This window comes from Mesocricetus auratus, unplaced genomic scaffold (genome assembly GCF_017639785.1).
Source record: "Mesocricetus auratus isolate SY011 unplaced genomic scaffold, BCM_Maur_2.0 Super-Scaffold_100676, whole genome shotgun sequence".
Lineage (NCBI taxonomy): Eukaryota > Metazoa > Chordata > Mammalia > Rodentia > Cricetidae > Mesocricetus > Mesocricetus auratus.
Window position 1 is genome coordinate 183,136,784 of NW_024429266.1, and position 21,070 is coordinate 183,157,853.

At 53.3% G+C, this 21,070-nt stretch overlaps 2 protein-coding genes and 1 non-coding gene across 5 annotated transcripts; all 3 read right to left on the minus strand.

Moving 5' to 3' along the window:
• Positions 1-236: 236 nt before the first annotated feature.
• On the minus strand, positions 237-18,154 carry Ptpn6 (protein tyrosine phosphatase non-receptor type 6). 3 transcript variants are annotated; one of them, XM_040738182.1, is made up of 16 exons: positions 17,857-18,154; positions 12,484-12,606; positions 12,099-12,293; positions 8,721-8,910; positions 8,472-8,588; positions 8,257-8,370; positions 8,025-8,121; positions 7,415-7,494; positions 7,094-7,243; positions 4,798-4,929; positions 4,522-4,676; positions 1,532-1,599; positions 1,298-1,449; positions 1,111-1,202; positions 593-735; positions 237-427 (listed from the first exon to the last, which is right to left on the minus strand). In XM_040738182.1, the coding sequence occupies exons 1-15, from the start codon at positions 17,868-17,870 to the stop codon at positions 621-623; spliced, it is 1,794 nt and encodes a 597-aa protein (XP_040594116.1). In that variant the 5' UTR covers positions 17,871-18,154; the 3' UTR covers positions 237-427; positions 593-620. The 3 variants fall into 3 exon arrangements, with proteins under 3 accessions (XP_040594116.1, XP_040594115.1, XP_040594117.1); XM_040738181.1 differs by having other exon boundaries at positions 237-424; positions 17,857-18,152; XM_040738183.1 differs by lacking the exon at positions 17,857-18,154 and adding an exon at positions 12,692-12,877 and having other exon boundaries at positions 237-424.
• A 369-nt stretch (positions 18,155-18,523) lies between these two features.
• On the minus strand, positions 18,524-20,384 carry CUNH12orf57 (chromosome unknown C12orf57 homolog). Its single transcript, XM_040738375.1, has 3 exons — positions 20,048-20,384; positions 19,654-19,830; positions 18,524-18,751 (listed from the first exon to the last, which is right to left on the minus strand). The coding sequence occupies exons 1-3, from the start codon at positions 20,097-20,099 to the stop codon at positions 18,600-18,602; spliced, it is 381 nt and encodes a 126-aa protein (XP_040594309.1). The 5' UTR covers positions 20,100-20,384; the 3' UTR covers positions 18,524-18,599.
• On the minus strand, positions 20,331-20,393 carry LOC121137331. The gene has a single exon (XR_005874585.1). It is a non-coding gene; the product is annotated as a U7 small nuclear RNA (small nuclear RNA).
• Between the last annotated feature and the right edge of the window lie 677 nt (positions 20,394-21,070).

The window sequence follows — 21,070 nt, forward strand, 5'->3', positions numbered from 1 at the left end:
CTGGAGCACTCGTCAAGCACATAGAGACCTAGGTTCCATCCCCAGCACGAGTGAGAGAGGGTTGAACACAGAGCAGGCTAAGCCTTAGGAATACCACAGGCCGCTGTTGAAGCAGCATCCAGAACTGGCCTATCCGACCACAAAGTTGAGCTTCCATGCAGTCACACACAACACCCCGGTCCCACCCTGCCCCTAGTCCCTGGATACATGGGGCACACAGAGTTGGAGGCAGCACACAGTGGTCCAGGGGCTTTATTTACAAGAAGTCTGGCTTTGCCTGGGGACTTGCTGGGCTATATACAGGTTCAGAGGACCACCGCCATTTAAATACATGAGGATGGGTGGTCCTGGGGCTGGTGTGTGGGGGCCACAGGTCTCGATCTGCCCGTTGGAGGCCTCTGCGGGGATTGGGCTGCTGCTGCTGCTGCAGATAAAAGACAGGAAGTGGGTCAGAGGGCATCTGGGGCCTGGGGAGAGGACACAAGGAGATCTGGGGACACCGGCAGGATAGCGTGTGATCGTGACCACCCCGCGCATGTCAGGAGTGGAGAGGGAGGGGCAGGGAGAGGAGACCACGCGGAAGGGGCCTCACCATGGCCACCTGCAGCCGAATACCCGGCTCACTTCCTCTTGAGGGAGCCTTTGCTCTTCTCCTTGTCTGCTGACCGCTGCTTCTTCACTTTCTCTTCCTTCTTGTTCTTGCTGTGCACGTTTTCATACACCTCCTCCTTGTGTCTGGGCGCCGGGGGCAGCGGGGGCAGAAGGCATTTGGAGACTCTGCCAGACCCATTGCTAGCAGCCCCTCCAGACTCACGCTCACTTAGTGAAGCCAGGAAAGCGAGATAACCTGCTCACTGTCCATTCACTAGACCCAAAGCTCCCTGGGACAGAGACTGCACTCACACACGAGTCCACAGCTGGGCCATAGCACGGGCCCACACGTAGTAACAATGCCCACTTCAGAAAATACTTAAGAACAGAGGTAGCAGGACGAAGGCTGACCTCGAACCAGGATCTCTCCAACCTCCACACTAGTCCACTCCAGAAAGGACAGTTAAGGCTGGGCAGGAGAAGGGGGAAGATGTTGGGAGGGCAAGCAGGACCACTCACTTGGAGGAGGTACGGGAGGCCTTGGCGTGGGCGCTCTTCATAGCGGGAGGGTAGGTGATATTCCCATACTCCGACTCCTGGCCCTTCCGAGACTGTGGGCAAAGGTGTGGTGGGAAGATGGTGGTACCAGCAGGACTGGGTGACGCCCACTCACCCCTACCACCCATCAGCCCCACTCTGGACACACTTGTATGATCTCCAGTTTCTTCTTGGTTGTTTCAATGAACTGGGCAATGGCCACATAGATGAACTTGTACTGTGCCTCCGTCTGCACCATGCCAGAGCGCTGTGCCCGTACCATCTGGATGGTCTTCTGGATGTCAATGTCACAGTCCAGCCCTGGACAAGGGTGGCATGGGACTTCAGTGTAGGCCAGGGGACTGCTTGTCCCTCCCCCACCCTCGTTCCCCAGTGCCCTCACCCTTGGTGGAAATACTCTCCATGAGCATGTCAATGACAATGATGGTGCCTGTTCGGCCGATGCCAGCACTGCAGAGAAAAGGCACCACCATCAGAGGCCCAGCTCTGCCCAGGAAATGGGGAGGCCCAGGCTAACCCCAGCACTAGGTAAGGCGTGAAGAACCTAAAGCCCCAGCCACAAGGGTCAGGGATGGATACAGGCCATTAGGCCCTCGTAGTGGGTGTATGCCCACATCTGCGCCCATTCCTCTGCCCAGTCACAGGATGGACAAGCAGGTGCCTGTATTTCCCTCCTCCCAGCATTTGTCCCCAGATTTCTGCTCCCACTCCTCACTCTCCCCAACTGATGGCTGTCCTCATCCCTTGGAAAACACAGAGCTCTACCCCCTGCCGTTGTCCTGCCTGCTCCTCAGGCCATTCCAGCCTTAAAGAGTTACATCTGGAGGGGGCTGGGGTGGTGCACACCTTTAATCCCAGCACTCGGGAGGTAGAGGCAGGTGGCTCACTGAGTCTGAAGCCAGCCTGGTCTAGAGTGAGTTCCAGGACAGCCAAGGCTGTCTGAAAAAACAAAATAGAGATGCATTTGGAGCCAGGTATGGTGGCATATGATTTTAATCCCTGCACTCGGGAGGCCAGCCCAGTCTTCATAGGAAGACACAAACAAATTACATTTGGGATGGGTGTGGTGACCCAGGGAACCATCCTGCAAGCAAGCATGAGAACCTGATATCAGATCCCCAGGGCACACATAAAGGCCAGGCACAGCAGCCATATAACCCATTACTAGGAGGTCAGGTTAGCTCATTGACCAGCCAACCGAGCTGAAGTGGTAAGCTCCAGGTTCAGTGACAGTCCCTGTCTCAAAAGGTAAGGTGGAGAGCCTGGTATGTTAATCCCAGTGCTGAGGAGGCAGACAGAAGTTGACCTCTGTGAATTCGAGGCCAACCTGGTCTACTTAGCAAGTTCCAGGCCACTGAGCCACATAGAATGAGACACATGCACTATAGATAGACAGACAGATTGATAGATAGACACAGATATGGATAGATAGAAGAGAACCATATAAAAAACGCTAGGACCTCTGGCCTCCACAGACATGCCCACACATGTACACACACACACACACACAGACACACACGTAGTTACATTTTACTTAGGGTATGCCTCGGTGGTGAAGCATGTGTTTCACATGCTTAAGGCCCTGGGGTCCTATCCCCAGAACTACACACACACACACACACACACACACACACACACACACACACACACACGCACACACAGGGAAGGGGTGCCATTTGTCCTTTCTATGGAACTCCCTTTCGCTTTCCTTCAACATGGCAAAACCGTAAGGACTAGCCCAGGACACATGCAGTGGAGAAAGTGCCTCCCTTTTCCCATGCCCTCTACCCTCCCTCACCTCCCCCTACCCCTACCTCCCACACCCGGGCAAACAGATGATGCAGACACCGGACTTGCCTACAGTCCAGTCCATGAGGCTGGTACCGCAAGTTGAGCTGTCTAATTTCACACTCAGATTGTCAAAAATAAACCCCCATACCACTTCCTTCCTGTAATTTCTAAATAAAGGCCATGGGGATTTCAAGAACTGTGTGAGTGGGGGAGGGGTAGCAGAAAGGTAGTTCTTGGGGATGAGCTGTCCCCAAGATGATAGAGTACAGAGCTTGGCCCCCAAGACAGAAGACAGTATGGGGGTACTCCCAGCCTAGCTGCAGAACAGTTGTCAGTGGGGGAAGGAGGAAGTCTAAAGCTTCCACAGGCCTGGGGTTACAGGGACAGAGGAGGAAGGGGACAAAATTGGTTCCTGTGTCCCCAGGTCATACATTGTACACACAGAAATACACACTGACAAGGGCTGGAGAGATGGCTCAGAGGTTAAGAGCACTGCCTGCTCTTCCAGAGGACCTGAGTTCAATTCCCAGCAACCACATGAAGGCCATCTGTAAAGAGACCTGATGCACTCTTCTGGTGTACAGGCAAAACATGGAGATGGAACATTGTATGCAGAATAAATAAATCTTTAAAAAAGGAGACTAACAAAACAGTCTTCCATCTCTGAAAAGAATTTATTAAAAAAAAAGAAATGCACACTGACATACACACACACACACAGATATATGCATACATATATCTATACATACCCAGACACACAGATATACACATATGTATACATATACACACACACACAAGAACAGAGATACATACACACACACACAGAGACATACCCACACACAAGCACAAAGATACAGTATACATACACATAAATGCACAGAAACTTTTTTTAAAGACAAGGTCTTATGCCTGGTGTAGTGGCGCACGCCTTTAATCCCAGCAATCAGGAAGCAGGGCCAGGCAGATCTCTGTGAGTTCGAGGCTAGCCTGGTCTACAAAGTGAGTTTAGGAGAGCCAAGACTGTTACACAGAGAAGTCCTGTCTAAAAAAGGAAGGAAGGAAGGAAGGAAGGAAAGAAAGAAAGAAAGAAAGAAAGAAAGAAAGAAAGAAAGAAAGAAAGAAAGAAAGAAAAGATCTTACTTATATGGCTTGGATCTCATGACCCTCCTGTCTCAGTTTCCCAAATGCTAGACTATAGGTTTAGCCACCACGCCCAGCAATGAGCAGTGACAGGAGAAACCCAAGGACCCACAACCAGGCCCACCCACAGGCCTGGAGCGAGGGAGCCTGGAAGACACTGCGGGGTCAGGGACGGCATTCAGTGAGTCCCTATCCGTGTTGCTGACAGCACTGGTCACTCGTCAGTTGCTGTTTTGGGGGGGGGTGTTCTGCCTGCATGAATGTCTGTACACTATGTGCATGCAGTGTCACTGTAGGTTATGGGGGTGTTGAATCCCCTGGGACTGAGTTATAGAAGGTTATACATCACTGTGTAGGTGCTGGGAATCAAGCCAGGTCCTCTGGGCCATCTCTGTAGCCCCAGCTGCTGTGTTTTAAACTACCTCCGGTTACCCCTCTCACCTGCAATGCACAATGATAGGCCCTGCATGGGGCAAGCTCTCCTGTCGCTGGTTGATCTGGTCCAGGAAGCTGAGGACACCCCCAGGCTCACTGGGGACCCCATGGTCAGGCCAGCTCAGGTACTGGTAGTGCCATATCTCCCGAACCAGGTCCCCCTAGGCCAAGGACAGAGTCAGTACCTACTGCTTCCACACAATATCCGTGTCGCACCCACCCAAACTGGAGCACGAATCTAAGGAGAGGCTCCTGGGATGTGCCAGGCCTGGGGACACTCACATTGTCCAGCGGGGAGATCTGTAAAGTGCGAAGTTTGTACTCTGAGGTGTCATGCTCCCCACAATTGGTCACCGAGTAGAGCCCATAGACTCTCTGAGTGCCCATCTCCGGCCAGTACGGGACACATTTGTTCTGAAAAGAGAGATGGGAAGGGGTAAAGCACAGAGCAGGCCTCTGGGGCTTTCCGGGCCCCAAGGCATAGTGAATTTTTTTGCACAGGTGCATAGGTACAATCGTGGGGGGAGGCATAGCATCCATACTAGGAGTCATCCTCCGTCACTCTGCACCTTATTCACCGAGGCCGGTGTCTCAGTCAAACCCAGAGCTCACTGTGGCAAGTCTTGGTAGTCACCTTGATCTGGAGATCCCCTGTATCCTCATTCCAAAGCTGGAATTGTGAATAAGCCCCTCTGCCCGCCCAGAAGGTACCAGAGTTGCTGAGGACCCGAACTCCACTCCTTATGCTTTCATGCAAATGCTCACCATCATCTGAGGCTTTTCCCCACCTCTCACGGGGCGTTTGGTAAAGATGGATGAGCTGCTCAAAATCTGACCTGGGATCTGGCCTCAGGCTAACCACCACCTGATAAGGCCTGACCAGCCATCTAACCGTACAGTCTATCCAGTGACCACTGATGCTATACCTACTGAGCAGAGATGGTGGACACAGTTTGAAAGTGCATGTTCTTTTTTTTTTTTTTTTTTGGTTTTTTGGTTTTTCGAGACAGGGTTTCTCTGTGGCTTTGGAGGCTGTCCTGGAACTAGCTCTTGTAGACCAGGTTGGCCTCGAACTCACAGAGATCCGCCTGCCTCTGCCTCCCGAAAGTGCATGTTCTTAGCGTGTACAAAGCTAGGAGTTCCATCCCTAGCACTACCAAGTCAGACACTGTCCGTGTCCTGGGCCAAGGAGTGATACATAGACAGGTGACACACACAGACAGCAAAAACCATCTTGTGCCTTCAGAAGCCTGACACGCTCAGACCAGTAGAGGAGGTGTGCACCAGGAGGTGTGCACCAGGGGGTGTGCACCGGGAGGTGTGCATTGGGAGGTGTGCATTAGGAGGCGTGCACTGGGAGGTGTGCATTAGGAGGTGTGCACTGGGAGGTGTGCACTGGGAGGTGTGCATTAGGAGGTGTGCACTGGGAGGTGTGCACTGGGAGGTGTGCACTGGGAGGTGTGCATTAGAAGGTGTGCACTGGGAGGTGTGCACTGGGAGGCGTGCATTGGGAGGCGTGCACTGGGAGGTGTGTACCGGGAGGTGTGCATTAGGAGGTGTGTACCGGGAGGTGTGCACTGGGAGGTGTGCATTAGAAGGTGTGCACTGGGAGGTGTGCACTGGGAGGCGTGCACTGGGAGGCGTGCACTGGGAGGCGTGCATTGGGAGGTGTGCATTAGGAGGTGTGCATTAGGAGGTGTGTACCGGGAGGTGTGCATTAGGAGGTGTGTACCGGGAGGTGTGCGCTGGGAGGTGTGCATTAGGAGGTGTGCACTGGGAGGTGTGCACTGGGAGGCGTGCACTGGGAGGTGTGCACTGGGAGGCGTGCACTGGGAGGCGTGCACTGGGAGGCGTGCACTGGGAGGCGTGCACTGGGAGGTGTGCATTAGGAGGCGTGCACTGGGAGGCGTGCACTGGGAGGTGTGCATTAGGAGGCGTGCATTAGGAGGTATGCATTAGGAGGTGTGCACCGGGAGAAGCATGGGTTGGAAGGAAGCCACCAGGCTTGCAGGGACAGCGTTTCATCCCAGAAGCAAGTGGGAGGCACGGAAGGGTTTTCAGAGAGAGCAGCTGGATCCATGTGCTTCTGAGAGGAAAACCTCCCACTGCACAAGGGGGCTGACAGTAAAGACTTCTAGGTGCTGAGGATGGAACCCAGGCTTCCTGTACCGGGCAAGTGCAGGGCTGTATCATCGGTCCCGAGCACCTGGAGCTCGGGGGAGCTGGGTGTCCAGGAGTCACAGTGTATAGTGGAGACTTTACCTCAGGCCTCAGTTTCTAACAAGTAATGGCTCTTTGCCACTGAGGTGTGTATGTACACACATAAAATTAGGTCTCTGTGTGAGTGTCCATGTATGGGTACACATGTACTACACAGCATGCACGCAGCAGTCACAGGACCATTTGCGGAAGTCAGTTCTCTCCTACCTGGGTCCCAGGATTGAACTCCTGATGTCAGGCTTGGCGGCAAGCACATGGCCTGTGAGCCAGCTCACGAGCCTCTGATCTTACTCGTGTGTGGTGGTGAGCAAGGACTGAGGAGGAAAATGGAGGCGTCAGGAAGCGGGGGTCGCCCTACCCGGCCTTTCTCCACCTCTCGGGTGGTCATCACGACGATGCGGGTGTTCTCCTGCCACACCATCTGCCAGAAGTCATTGACTGTGGCCTCCAGACAACCCTGGCTGGCGATGTAGGTCTTAGAGTTCTCGTCGGGACCTAGCAGCTGGTTCTAGATGCAAGCACAGAGAGACCCAGGCCAGGACTGTGAGTCACTGGGCATAGGACGTGCCTGTACCTCCATCCCCCTACCCAAGAAACCAGTCCAGTTTTCCCAGAGGCACTGGACCAAGACAGGGAGCTGTCAGGGACATGTCTGTCCCACGCGGCCCACCCCACTCACCCTGACGTAGTTGGCATTGATGTAGTCAGACCCAGGGACGTTACTGTCACGTCCCTGCAGGATCACTCGGCTGTGGTCAACTGGCAAGGGGAGAGAAGAAACAGCTTGGGCCACGCCCTGGGGCAGCCCCTTCCCAAGCTAACAACTGTTCTCGTCTCCGAAGTCATAGACTCATGGAGGACAGGGCAGCAGGCAGGGACAAATGTGTCTGGGGTGGGGACAGAGGCTTCGAGAGCAGAGGGTGGCAGTTTTGGCAAGGGTAATTGCCTGGTGGCTGTGGAGAGGTTCTTGGAAGGTGAAGAGGCTTCCTGGGCAAGGAGAGCTCTGCAGGGCAGTGGAGAGGTGGACCTTCTGAGGAGAGGATGGCATGGGTAGTGGGGTGTGAGGGGCGGAGCTTCTGAGGAGAGGATGGCATGGGTAGTGGGGCGGGGTTGAGGGGCGGAGCTTCTGAGGAGAGGATGGCATGGGCAGTGGGGCGGGGTTGAGGGGCGGAGCTTCTGAGGAGAGGATGGCATGGGCAGTGGGGCGGGGTTGAGGGGCGGAGCTTCTGAGGAGACGATGGCATGGGTAGGGATCTGGGGGCAGTGAGGGGAGGAGCCGCGGTGCTCACAGGGAAGGATGTTCTTGTAGCGGTTCTTGCTCTTGTTCTCCGGCCGCTGCCCTTCCAGGCGCTGGTGCAAGTTCTTGACCTCCTGCTTTTGCAGACTCTGAAATGTGAGAGAATTGAGCCCCCGCCCCGGGGCACATCCACAGGTGGAGAGGTCACAGGTCATAGGTCATAGCCATGTCAGAGGCTCATAAAGAGGGCAGGGTGACCCAGCCCCACTGTCCCCAGAACACACCTCAAACTCCTCCCAGAAGCCCGCCTTGGCTGTGTCCTCCGACTCCTGCTTCTTGTTCAGTTGCAAGACCCGGTTCTCGATGTCGGCTGCATTTACCCGAGTGGCGTAGTAAGGCTGGGGTGGCAGAGGGCAGGAAGTCAGCGGCTAAGAGACCGCAGAAGCACACGTCTCCGATGGCCCAAGGGCAAGCAAGAGGCAAGGGGCTGGCCCCTCACCTGGCGCAGGTAGACAAAAGCGCCCGAAGCCTCCTCAATCCCAGTCTTCCTGAAGTGCTCCACCAGGTCTGTGAGGCTGTCAAAGGTCTCTGAGCCACCCACAGTATAGCGTCCACCCTGAAGGACACCAAGTAGGGCCACCCCTCAGGGCTAAGTCCCCCTCCTGGCACCCCAGTCTCAAACCCAACCCGAGAAGACCCTCCCGCTGAGGTTCCAGCACGAGGCTTCCCCACAGCGCAGCTGACTTACCTCACACATCACCTTGATGTGAGTGACCTTGAGTGGAGAACCTGGGCCAGCTTTGGGCTGGTCGTTGAGGACGGACAGCACGAAGTCACCAGGCTGGCTGAGACTCTCACGCACAAGAAATGTCCAGGGCTCACCCTTGGCCTGCAGCAGGGTCTCTGCCTGTCCTCCAGAAATGTGGCCATGGTACCACCTAGGGGTGTTGAAGAGATGGTGGGCAGGCCCCACAGTGAGCACTGATACCTGCTACCCGCCAGGCCTGGGCTATGAGCTTTCAAATCCACCACGGCATTTAGATCCATTACAATCTCACAAAAATGCTGAGAGGAAAGAACCAGGCTTGGAGCTAGGGTCCCAGCTCCTCGGGAAACATGAGAAAAGTAGTAAATTTGAGGCCAGCATGATCTACGTAGTGACACACATCTTTAATCCTGCACAAAGCAGGTGGATCTACAGAGAGAGTTCCAGGACAGTCAGGGATATGCAGAGAAACCCCTGTCTCAAAACACAAACAAGACCCACCTGCTTCTATTTCTATAAATAAATAGCTGGGTTATGATGGCTCGCTTTTTTTTTTTTTTTTTTTTTTTTTTTGGTTTTTCGAGACAGGGTTTCTCTGTATTGCTTTGGAGGCTGTCCTGGAACTCACTCTGTAGACCAGGCTGTCCTCGAACTCACAGAGATCCCCCTGCCTCTGCCTCCCGAGTGGATGGCTCGCTTTTATTTTGTTTGTCTATTTTGTTTTGTTTTGTTTTGTTTTTTGAGATAGTGTTTCTCTATGTAGCCCTAGCTCACATTCATAATCAGGAGGCTGAACTGCCTCAATGCGGCCAGCCTGCTCTATGGGTGACTTTCAGGACAGCTTGAGCTACAGAGTAAGAGCCTGTCTCAAAAACAGCCAGGCATGGTGATGCATACCTGTAACTCCAGCCCCGGATTGGCAGAGACAAGTGGATAACTGTAAAATTGAGGCTAGCCTGGTCTACATAGTGTTCTAACAAAAACCCAGAGACTCTTCTGACTGTTTACAACAAACAGGCAAGTAAAACCCAGAACGTTTGGAGAGACAAAAAGAGTTGTCCCCATGAAATGTAGACTTAGACTGGGTTAAAGGAGGGGCAGTAAAATTAGATGAACCCGAAGCACAGAAGGCAATAGTTGTGGAGGAGACGGAAGTCTGGAAGGACCAATGGAAAACTCTTGAGGGATGTGGGGGCACAAACACTCCACTGAGGAGGGTAGTCTCAGGGCTCCAGGGAGCCCAGGATGGTGTGTCTGAAGGGCTCCGAGGGGCTGTAGGGCAGAAAGCAGAACTAAGGACCTTTCCGTGAAGCGCCCCTTCCCAGGAGGAAACTGTAGCCCCACAATGCCTAGCCCCACAGGAAACCACGTGATGGAAAAAATACAAAACTCCTTCTGGGGAGAGAGTGAGAAGTGAGGTTTCTTCAGCTCAGGGACAGGGGGGGCAGCATTTTCCAACCGCAAGGATTGGGGTGTGGGTAGTGGAGCTCAGCCCTGATCCTTCTCAACGCTGCCCAGAGGACACCGTAGCTCAGGGCCCCTCTGAGGCTCCTACCCCAACCCAGATGTCCTGGGCTACCCCAGCCTACCTTGGGGGACAGGCCAGGGCCCCCAAGCAATGTGAGGAGGCTCAGCTCCTTCCCTCAGGGTCAGGATGAGGAAGTCTCCATGCAAATGTGAACTGACCACAGGCAGAGTTCACCACTGAGGGGACAAATGCAAATTTCCCAGAAGAGGCAGGGCAAGGACACGAGGAGAATTGGGCCATGGCTTCCCCACACCCCAGGGTTAGGGATAAAACTAAGCTTCCTGGTCATCCAGAGTGCCTCTCGGCGTCATCCACACACCCCTCTCGTGGTGTATCGCCCATGTAGTGATGCATGCTTCCCCGCTCGCCCATCCTGCTCCTCTGACACCCACCGGTCAGCTCCACCTCCTCCCCTACCACAGGAACACACCAGCGACAATTCTGCTATGCCTCCAGAGTCCCTCTCCTCTAACAGAGCAGATCCTGGCCTGACAGCAACCAGGGAAGACAAAAAGCACATCTGAGAGGCCGAACCACCTTCAGTGTTGCAGGCAGGAGGGGAGGAGAGAGCATGAGGCGCGCCCTCCCTTTCCATTCACCACCAGAAGAGGAAAGCCTTCAAAGAAGTGTAGACCAGCTTCTTCGTGTTGGCTGGAAAGGGACCTCCAGAGGTGGACCACAGGGGCTTTTACAACCCAATCTTTCAAGTTCTACCTTTTTTTGTTTCTGTTTTTTAGGTCAGGGTTTCAGGTAGCCCAGGCTGGCCTCAAAACTGCTATGTAGTTGAGGATGAACTTGAACTTCTGGTCTTCCTGCGTCCACCTGGGATTGCAGGCGTATGTCAGCACACCAGGTTTATGCAATGCAGAGATTCAAACCCAGGGCTTAATGCACACTATGCAGGCAGGCACTTTACCAACTGACCCACAGGCCTTAGGCTTCCAGGTCCAAGTTTTAATCAGTGACTTGAACAAAAATATTGAGCTAAGTCTGTAGGCACAAATCTCAAAAAAGACTACAAACTGCTGGGAAGCAGCTCAGCGGCAAAGCACACACCCAACAAGCACAAGGTCCAGGGTTCAGGCCCCAGCAGAGGGTCTGGAGTCGGGGGTGGGGGTCAAGGTTCAGAGTAATTTCAACAGTAAATACACAAACACAGAACAAGAACAGGTTGGCATGCATGGCCCCAGAAGTCCATGTGGTATTCCACTGCCCTCTACTTCAGGAGGAGCTGTGTGGGTCACTATGCTGTTCAGCTAAGACGAGCTACTGCGCAATGAGGGACATCTATGTATGTGCCTCTCCTTGCCCATGCTCTGGGGACACCACACAAGAACAGCCAGCCCAGCTGTGGGGGCCATGTCTTTGCAGCGCTAGTGAGGGATATCCTGAGTGTCTCCACAGGTAAGCCTGGGCCCTTACCCCTCTATACCTGTGACTATATCAATGACCTTGCTGCACCCAAGCTCTGCAACCCCACCCTCCTGTGTTGCTGACTGAGATAAAGCCCTGAGTATCCCAATAACAGTGGATCTCCAAGACCTTCCTAACATGGGGGCCTAACAGGCCCAGACTGTGGAGAGCCGGGGGAAGGCAACAGAGTTCCATAGAAGGAAGAGCTTTCTAGCAATAGGGTCAACCAGATGAGACACACCAGCCACAAGGAGTGGCCTCGCTGTCACTCTCAGGACTAGGTTGCTAGACAGCAGGAATCCTGCAGAATGGAAGGGCAGGGATGAGGAACCAACTGTGAGCAGGTCACCTGGGCAGGGTGCTCCCTCCTCCACACTGGTCTCAAGGGAGAGGGCCAGCCATCAGGACAAGAGCCTCACCTCTCACTGGTGGGGTCCGAGCAGTTCAGTGGGTACTTGAGGTGGATGATGGTGCCATCTCGGTCCTGAAGGATGCCCTGCTGCTGAGTGTAGTACTCCACCAGCTCTGTCAATGTCGCAAACTTCTCCCCTCCATACAGGTCGTAGAAGTCCCCCGAGTTCTGAATCCGAATATGGGTCACCTGGTCATCCACCCTGCAAGGCACCAGGGAGTGAGGCCCCAGGGACAGGAGAAGTGGAGCGGGGGACAGGCCGATGGCCTGAATGCAGGCACACAGGACGGGGTGGACACACTAGGGCTACAGGCGGGGACACCGGGAGGCAGAGAAAGGAAGAATGCTCAGGACCCAAGCAACGAGCTTCAAATCTCCGGAAGGCCACTCACCTGACTGAGAGGGAGAAGTCACCCTGGTTCTTGCGACTGGGCCGAGCCAGGAAGCTCCCAGGGACTCCCCGGCCCTTGAGTAGGGTCTCTGCATCAGGCCCACTGAGGTCCCGATGAAACCACCTGAAAGTGCACAGAGTGCTGAGGTAATGTCCCCGGGCGCCTGGCCACCCTTCCTTCCCACCTCCCATGGGCTCCAGGCCCTTACCTCACCATCCTGGGGCTCTGGCTGAATTGGCTGCAGAGAAGGTAGAGGGAACAGCCTGTCTGGGCAGGGGGGAAAACTCTAGGGTTGAGCCTCAAGCAAGGCTCTCTCTCAGAGCCTCAGCCTCCTACAGCCCCAACCTGCTCCCCAGCTACCACTCGACTGGCCTGGGGCAGCCGGGGCAGCCAGTAGGGCGGAGACAGGAAGGGGCGCGGCCGACCCCTTGGGGGAACTCACTTGTACTTCTCTTTTCAGAGCAAGGGAAGAGAAGCAGAGGGTGGCGGGGTGGGGGAGGGCCCACTTCCCACAGTCAGCGATCAAAGGCACAGGAGTAGGGCACTGAACACATGAAGAGGTACGGACACATGTGTATGCCCCTCGGCGCCCCCAGGCCAAGATTCACACCTGTGACCCCTCCTGGGCTTTAGGTCATCATCTCTTCCTTCTCCATCAGCTGCTTCTACTCAGCATTCTTTGGCACAATCTAATAATGACCTGTGCAGTGATACTGTCATTTAATGGAGTGTTGCCACATGCCAGACTCGTTGCCACAATGTCATTTACATGCCTCCTGTGAGTTACACCTCACCACAGCCTCAATACACAGGCACTATCTTTACACCCACTTTACAGACCAGGAAACTGAGGCTAAAGGAGTTTGAGGAATTGCCCCCAGGCCTTACACTTCGTAAATTGCCCGATTCAGACCTAAATAGTTTAGTTTCAAAGCCAATGATTTGTAAATACTGCCTGTCAGCCCTCAGGACCCAAATTTGGAACAGCAGTCAATGGATTCCTTGTCCAAAAGAGATACTATCACAGCAGAGAGCCCCCCCCAAAAAAAACCTCAGGCAGTACAGTCAATTATGGGCCTCTTCTATTTTCAGAGACTGTTTACAGGCCTCTCTCCTCTACCCTGACTCTGAGCAAGCAGATAGGTGTGTGTGTTTGTGTGTGTGTCCTGGAAGCTAGGGTTGGTGACAGATGCTCACAGGGATAGTAACCTTTAAAAGCTCTGGGCCCAAAGTCTAATGATGACCTGTGTATGTAATCCTCAGTAGAAATTTAAAAAAAAATCAAATACTACCAAGCCAAGAGCAGAGGAAAAACAACCTGTTCAACAGAAGAGTCAAGATATTGAAGCTGGGCCATGGGGGCTGGAGAGATGGCTTAGAAGTTAAGAGCACTGCATCAATTCCCAGCAACTACATGGTGGCTCACAACCATCTATAATGAGGTCTGATGCCTTCTCCTGGGGTACAAGCATGTATACAGATTTAAAAAAAAACTATGCATAATAAATGAATAATTAAAAAAAAAGAAGAAGCTGGGCCATGGTGGTAGCACATGCCTTTAATCCCAGCACTCGGGAGGCAGAGGCAGGCAGATCTCTGTGAGTTCGAGACCAGCCTGGTCTACAAGAGCTAGTTCCAGGACAGCCTCCAAAGACACAGAGAAACCCTATCTTGAAAAATAAACTCCTATTGGTGTCTTCCTTTGGGAGCACCACAGGCTGCTGGAGAACAGAGCAGGGGCAGGGCCCCTTATATCCTTTAGGGGGGTTATTTGTGGTGTTTTAGTTGGTTAGTTTTGGTATTTTTGCCATATTGGAATGAGAACCCAGGCCCATATTGGAATGAGAACCCAGGCCCATATTGGAATGAGAACCCAGGCCCTAGCCATGCATGTTGGTGCACGCCTTTAATTTCAGCACTTGGGAGGCAAAGGCAAGTAGATGTCTGAGTTTGAGGCCAGTCTGGTCTACAGAGTGATTTCCAGGACATTCAGTGCTATACAATGAGATCCTGACCCTGTCCCTTTCCTATGCAGGCAGCATCACTGAGACAAAGCCTCCACCCTATTTCTTTTTCTTACTTATTTAATTCATTTTGCATTTCTGCAGTCCTAGTGATTGAACCTAGGGCCCCAAACATGCTAAGCAAATGCTCGCTTAGAATGTAGGAAGCCCTGAGTTTCAGAGTCTTGCTAGGTTCAATGGCTGTAGTTCCAGCACTTGGAAGACAGAGGCAAGAGGATAAGTAAAAGTTTGAAGCCAGCCTGGGCTTCATAAAGAGTTCCAGGCCAGCCAGGGGTACACAGCAAGACCCTGTTTAGAAAACAAAAGCTAACCCTCTATAACAAGTCTTTTATCATTCTTGGCGACATCAAGTATCCCTTGACCTACCTCTCCCTCCCTTTCTCTTCTTGCTAACAGCATTGGGTATTTACATGCTGGGATGTGTACTATGACACATCTGGAACTCTCATGGACTAAGCTCACCCCAAGGGTCAGGAAGACCACATGCAAAGTTAGTTCCAGCACAGCGGGATCTACCAGCAACCTGGCTTGTCCCTGTCCCAACCTTCAGAGTCCAACCCAGAGAAGTGTCCAGTGAGAAAACCCACAAACACACATGTTACATGTGTGATTCCTGGTCTGCTCCCACATGTAGACGAGTATGGTCATCAGCAGAAATAGTGAGTGCGAAGCCGGAATAGCCAGTGTTCATTCCAGAGGGAACCCATGGGCAGCCTACTCGGTGTAATTTGGATATCAAATAATGGCAGTCCCCCAGAAGCAAGGCCCTTTGGCCGCCTAGGACATAGGGATTTTGTCTTTGCTTTAAGCAGACTCAAGGAGGCTGACAGTTCTAAATGCAAGTGCCTGGTATCTAGAAGAGACAGAAATTCCTTTGAGAAGCAGGGGATAGAAGAAGACATCCAGATCAATGATGATGTGAGGAAGATAGGCCTTGGGTACCAAAGACAGGATACAACAACCTTATACAGTTATTGGACTTCTCTGAGCCTTGGTATCCCCACCCAATAAGTGAGCTCAGTAAGATTTCCTAAATTCAGACCTAAAAGTGAACAAAGCAGCCAGGTGTGGTGGCTCATACCCATAGCCCACTCTTCAGGAGGCTGAAGCCTGGGACAGAAGGCCAAGTGTGACGGCACATGCCGGCCTTGGGAGGTCATCTCACCCCCGTAACTAACTGCTAAGTGGTATGCTTTCATGTCATCAGCTGTAACGTTTTACGATGGATTCTGCCTTCCACTTTTGGCTCTGTGAAGTTGGCCAAGTACAGAGAAAAATTTATGCTTCTACTGGACAGGTACAGACCTTTACCCCAAGCCATAATTTCCTCAGTAATACAGTATAATGGTTTGCATAGCATTTACATTGTATTAGGTAAATACTCAGAGAGGATGTAAAGTATGCATTAGTTAGTACATGTGTAGGTTACATGCAAATACACCTGTACAGTTTGGTATCTTCTGGTCACTCTGCAATCAATCCCCCATGGACACCAGCAGATGACTATTTTATTTTATTCTACTCTATTTTATTCATTTTTTAACTTATTGTGAAAGGGATCAAACTCAGGTTTTTATGCTAGGCAAGTATTCTACCACTGACCATAACCCTATTTTTTGTTTTTATCCTTTACTTATTTAGACAGGATCTTACTATGTGGTTCAGGCTAGCCTCAAACTCAAGATCCTCCTACCTCAGTCTCCTTAGTATTGTCATACACCACTATACCCGGCTGAGACAACTGTATTACTGTTGCTTGTGACAATACTATTTACTTGTTACTATCCCAGTTTTAGAAACAAAAACGAAAACTCAGACATGTTAAGTAACTTGCCCAGAGTCACAAGCTCTGAGTGAATCTTGAGTGGGAAGGTGAAAAACACCTGAGATTTGTCTGCCACAGCAGCTATAACAGGCTTAAAGCCGATGACTGGTACAGCAAAGCATGCTGGGAGATGAAGGAGCAGGCAATCCCCACAGGCGACTGGACCAGGACACAGAGGTGGCACGCATAGCATGCACTTGGGTTGCTCAGTGGAGCCAATCAATGCAGCCAAGCCTGAGCATTCAAGGGGCTGGACCCCAGCGACAGAGGCCTTCGAGTCCAGGCTGAAGGATCAAGCAAAGGTTCTGTACTGGGAGATGCCTTGCCAAGACAGCTGGAAAGTCTCAGTACCACCCTCAGAGATAGTGACAAGGCACACGCTGGCCGGGAAGAGTGCAAACAGAAGGGCTCACATGAGCATGACAAGCAAGACTCAGTAGGGCTCTGGCACAAGTAATCCACAAAGTCACCAGCACTCTCTGAGTGGGTTTTCACTGATGATATCCCAATTACACCAAGTAGGCTGCCCATGGGTTCCCTCTGGAATGGACACTGGCTATTCCGGCTTCGCACTCGCTATTTCTGCTGATCACAATATGTCCGTCTCTATCTCATCACTAGGTCTTAGCTCAAATGTCACCTCATCAGGAAGGCCTCCCTGTCGCCTTCTGCCAGTTGTACCTCCAGCTTACATCAGCTACTATCACCTTACACATTTCCTTTTCTGGGCATGAAAACTTCAGCCATCCCTAGGTATGGCCTGTTTCTTCATTCTGTCATCTCTGGCTGGAATGCCAACTCTCTAAACAGAGATCACGTCTGCCCCGTACAGGTGCGTGCACCACATCTGCCCCGGACAGGTGCATGCATGCACCACATCTGCCCCAGACAGTGCACCACATCTGCCCCGGACAGGTGCATGCATGCACCACATCTGCCCCGGACAGGTGCATGCATGCACCACATCTGCCCCAGACAGTGCACCACATCTGCCCCGGACAGGTGCATGCATGCACCACATCTGCCCCAGACAGTGCACCACATCTGCCCCAGACAGGTGCGTGCACCACCGTCGTAAGCAGTGCCTGCCCGCCATGATGCCCACCATTTATTATCTTAGTTTACTCCCTTTGGGGAGCAATGAAGGGACACAATGGAACCAAGGGTCCAAAGTAAGGGGGAATTTGCCTAGAAGTGGGCGAGCTTTCTCCAGTGTGCCTTCAAACTGTCATGTCTGAGGCGAGGTGAACTACCCAGTGGGGACAGGTCCTAAGCCGGAGGCAGAAGCGGAGGTTAAAAATGAGAAAAGACAATCACATCTGGGGTGGGGGGTTGAGGAAGAAAAAGGAGGCAGAGGAATATGAGTGGGCCTGGGGCCTTGAATCCTGTGAGAAGGGACGTTCACAGGGACAGGAAGCTGACCCGGGGCAGGGGTGATGGTGGTGACAGACTGTAGAGTGTGAACAATGCCCGTCTGCCCAGACTAACAGAGTCTGTAGAACACAGGTGGCAGAGGAGACTTACCCTCGGGACAGCATCTCCCTGGAGGAGTGGGGGAAGTCACGGGCAAAGGCGACGGGGGCGGGGCCAATCCACTGGCACAGCTGCTCGGGGATCCTGCAAGGCCTTCAGGAAGAATACTCTGGTTCGCAGCCACTTCCTCCTCCAGCCTGTCAAACCTATGGCACTTTGAGGACGAGCCCCTGGCCTACAGGTCTCCGAGGGAAGGAGAGCTGGGGCGGGACTGCCCGAGACCGCCCACCACAGCCGAATTCCCCAGGGGCCCGAGGCAGTCCAGCAGGCTGCAGGCCTGCCAGGGCAGACTTCTCTGGGAAGGGGAGGAGCCGCCTGCTGTTCCACCTGGAGCTCAAACTGACAGAGCAGCAGGAGGGCGGGTAGGGGCAAAGACCAGGAAGTAACTCTAGCCCAGGGACTGCCCCCAGCAGAGACCTCTCAGACACTGGGAAGCCGAGGCCGAGGCAAAGCCTTGAAGCCGCTGCTCAAAGGAGGCACCACCTTTGTGAACAAATCTCCCAGAGTGCCAAGAGGCCCATTTAGCACCCTGGGAGGAAAGGGGCTCTCAAGGGCAGGGCTGGCCCCAGCAAGGAGTATAGGAGGGGGCAAAGGCCAGGCGCGGTGGGGTAGCAGCAGCGGGGGTAGCCGGGACTACAAATGACTGACACCAATGAAGTTTAGTCTCAAGCACATTTATTATCCTCAGGAACACGGGTCTTCCTCCCAGCAGGGGTGCACAGGCGAGAGCAGTCTCAGGAGGCGGCCACACCGCTCCCGGAGGCTGGCCCGTGGGGTGGCAGTGTCATGGGCGGCAGGAACAGGGCCTTTAGCTTGCCGGACAGGCTGGCGATCTCAGGGTCCTGGGCTTCATAAGACTTGACTAGGCGGGCAAACTTAAGGACACCTGCAGGAGGGAGCAAAAACGCCTGCTGGAGAGCGGTGTGCCAGGGCAGGGACGGGGTCCCTAGGAGGAGGCACCATCTTCCAAAGAGGACCATTCACACTGCTGTCCTACACGGCTTCCGTAGAGCCCCACCCCACTGTTCACCAGGCACAACTGGACACAACACGGGAAATCCTGAAGTATCCAGGCGTGGCGGTGGGCAGCTTTAATCCCAGCACTTGGAAGGCAGAGGCACGAGGCTCTCTGAATTCGAGGCCAACTTGGGTCTACAAAGCAAACTGTAGGGGCTACACAAGGAAACCCTGTCTCAAAAAGGAGAAAGAAAAAGTCCTAAGGCAGAATTTTTTTATCACTGTCAGGTGAACCATGCTAGGTGCTTTGTCTCAAGCAGCCTAAATATGAACAAGATCCCAGGGCTACAAGTAGTCCCTGGCTAGCTAGGCCAACTCAGTGGACACACGCCCTTGGGAAGAGCCCTCGATCGTCCTCAGTCTTCGGTGCCAAACCTCTAAGTACAGGCCTTGCAGGAACGGCAGAAGCCTGTTGCCAGGCAGACGAGAGTTCAGGTGACTCAAGACTACTCAAAATCACCTACCAGAAGGCTGATGAGGGAGGGTCAGGTCCAAGGCCAGTCTGGAACCTTAGTGGGACCCTGACTCAAAGAGAGCTGAGTAGAAATAGCTCAGTGGTGGAGAGCTTGCAAGACACAAGACCTTGGGTGGTTCAAGAGCCAGTACTTTAAAGAGAGAGAGGGGGAAAATAAAGAAAACGCTCAGGATTGGGCGCTGAGCTCTGAGTGCCAATGTTTGATTTGACTGCCGCCCTGTGGCGAGAAAGAGGTCGGCCACTGATCACGAGCCCCACCCCCAATCCATCCCATCGCCATTCCATGTGGGACCCACCTTCCCCGTCGCAACTAAAGCCGTAGGCTTTAATGACCTCCTGCTGGATCTGCGTGGCTACCGGCAGCACGAATTGCAGCATCTTCCCCATATCGTTGCACGCATTGTCTCTAGCCTCGTCCATGCGCACGGCATTCTCTGGGGCCGAGAACGCTTGGATCACCTCCGCAAGGACCACTGCACGGCGGAAGCATCCCAGCGAGGTCGGTGGAGCCAGGCGGAGGAGCCCGAGGAGGGAAGAGGCAGAGAGTCAGTGGATCGAGGCGGCCAGCAACCCGATAAGCTGGTCCTCCCAGCCCTTCGCCCTAATGGGCAGGGGCCCCACTTGGAGACGGAGCGGGTAAAGCAGCGCCCTCCCCCCAGAGGCGGCCCACGCCCGGACGAGGCTCCTCACCCTTGGCCTGCTCTGCGCTCAGGGCCGCGGGCTGGGCCGAGGCGGACGCCATAGGACGCCAGTGGCTACTTGACTAGTGGAAACGGAAGAGATTCTCGGAGACGCCAGCTGCCTGCAGCCTCCTACCACGGCTGCTGGGCCGGTGGAGGCGGAGAGGAAGCTATACCGCACGAGGCGGAAGTCCCTGAGCATCCACACGCACTTCCTAGAGGACCACAGCGGGGACAAACTCCCTCACCCACCGAGATCCGGCTATAGCTGTTTTGTTAACCAGTCGATTTGGGAGGGTTTTCCGGCAAATAGCCAGAAAACCTGCTAGACAAATTCTAAAAGAGCTGTAACACTGAAGAGTACTGTTCAGCAGCGAGCCCGGGAAGAACACAAACTCCACTTACGATGAGGGTGAGATCAGCGTGCCAATTTTCTCCACCACCTGCTAATATGAGAATAACAAGACACACTTTTCTCATTCGATTTGGTAAATAATATTCTAGAGGACTATAAAACTGGTCGTTTCTTGAGTTTGTGACTGTTTGATACAGGGCTATGCAAATGACTCAATGCTGATTGGCTGGAAACAGCCAATCACAGCCCCTTCGTTGTTATGAGCGAAAACAGGGCTTCGCAATAATAAAATCTTGGCGTGGAAGCCGATGTGGCCCAACGGCTTGTATTTTCATCCTTACAGGCTCTTGTCACCCATCCCCTTCTCAAACTGCAAAGGTGATCCAGAAAGTCATGCCCTACGGGGCATAGTACTGCACTTTTGTGACACTAGCACAAAAGCTGAGAGGCTGGAGGACCACAAGTTGAAGGCCAGCCTAGGCTACATGACCCTGCCTCATTAAAAATAGGGGGACTGTAAAGATGGCTCGCCCCGCCTGGAAACTCTCGACTGCCTGTAACTCAAACCACCGGAGATCTTCCACCCTCTTCTGGGCTCTTGCACTCACGGGTACAGACATGAACACATACTCATAATAAAAATAAATCAGCGCTGGTGCACGTCTTTAATCCCAGCAC

What these genes read in the sequence shown, in the direction of transcription:
- CUNH12orf57 (XM_040738375.1), bottom strand. Translation starts at nt 20,099, where the DNA reads ATGGCGTCCGCCTCGGCCCAGCCCGCGGCCCTGAGCGCAGAGCAGGCC. An exon ending in GAGCGCAGAGCAGGCCAAGG is followed by an intron (nt 19,831 to 20,047) that starts GTGAGGAGCCTC and finishes TCCGCCGTGCAG; the next exon opens with TGGTCCTTGCGGAGGTGATC. An exon ending in CTTTAGTTGCGACGGGGAAG is followed by an intron (nt 18,752 to 19,653) that starts GTGGGTCCCACA and finishes TCCCTCCTGCAG; the next exon opens with GTGTCCTTAAGTTTGCCCGC.
- Ptpn6 (XM_040738182.1), bottom strand. An exon ending in TCGGACCCCACCAGTGAGAG is followed by an intron (nt 8,911 to 12,098) that starts GTGAGGCTCTTG and finishes CAACACCCCTAG; the next exon opens with GTGGTACCATGGCCACATTT. An exon ending in AGAAACTGGAGATCATACAA is followed by an intron (nt 1,203 to 1,297) that starts GTGTGTCCAGAG and finishes CTTTGCCCACAG; the next exon opens with TCTCGGAAGGGCCAGGAGTC.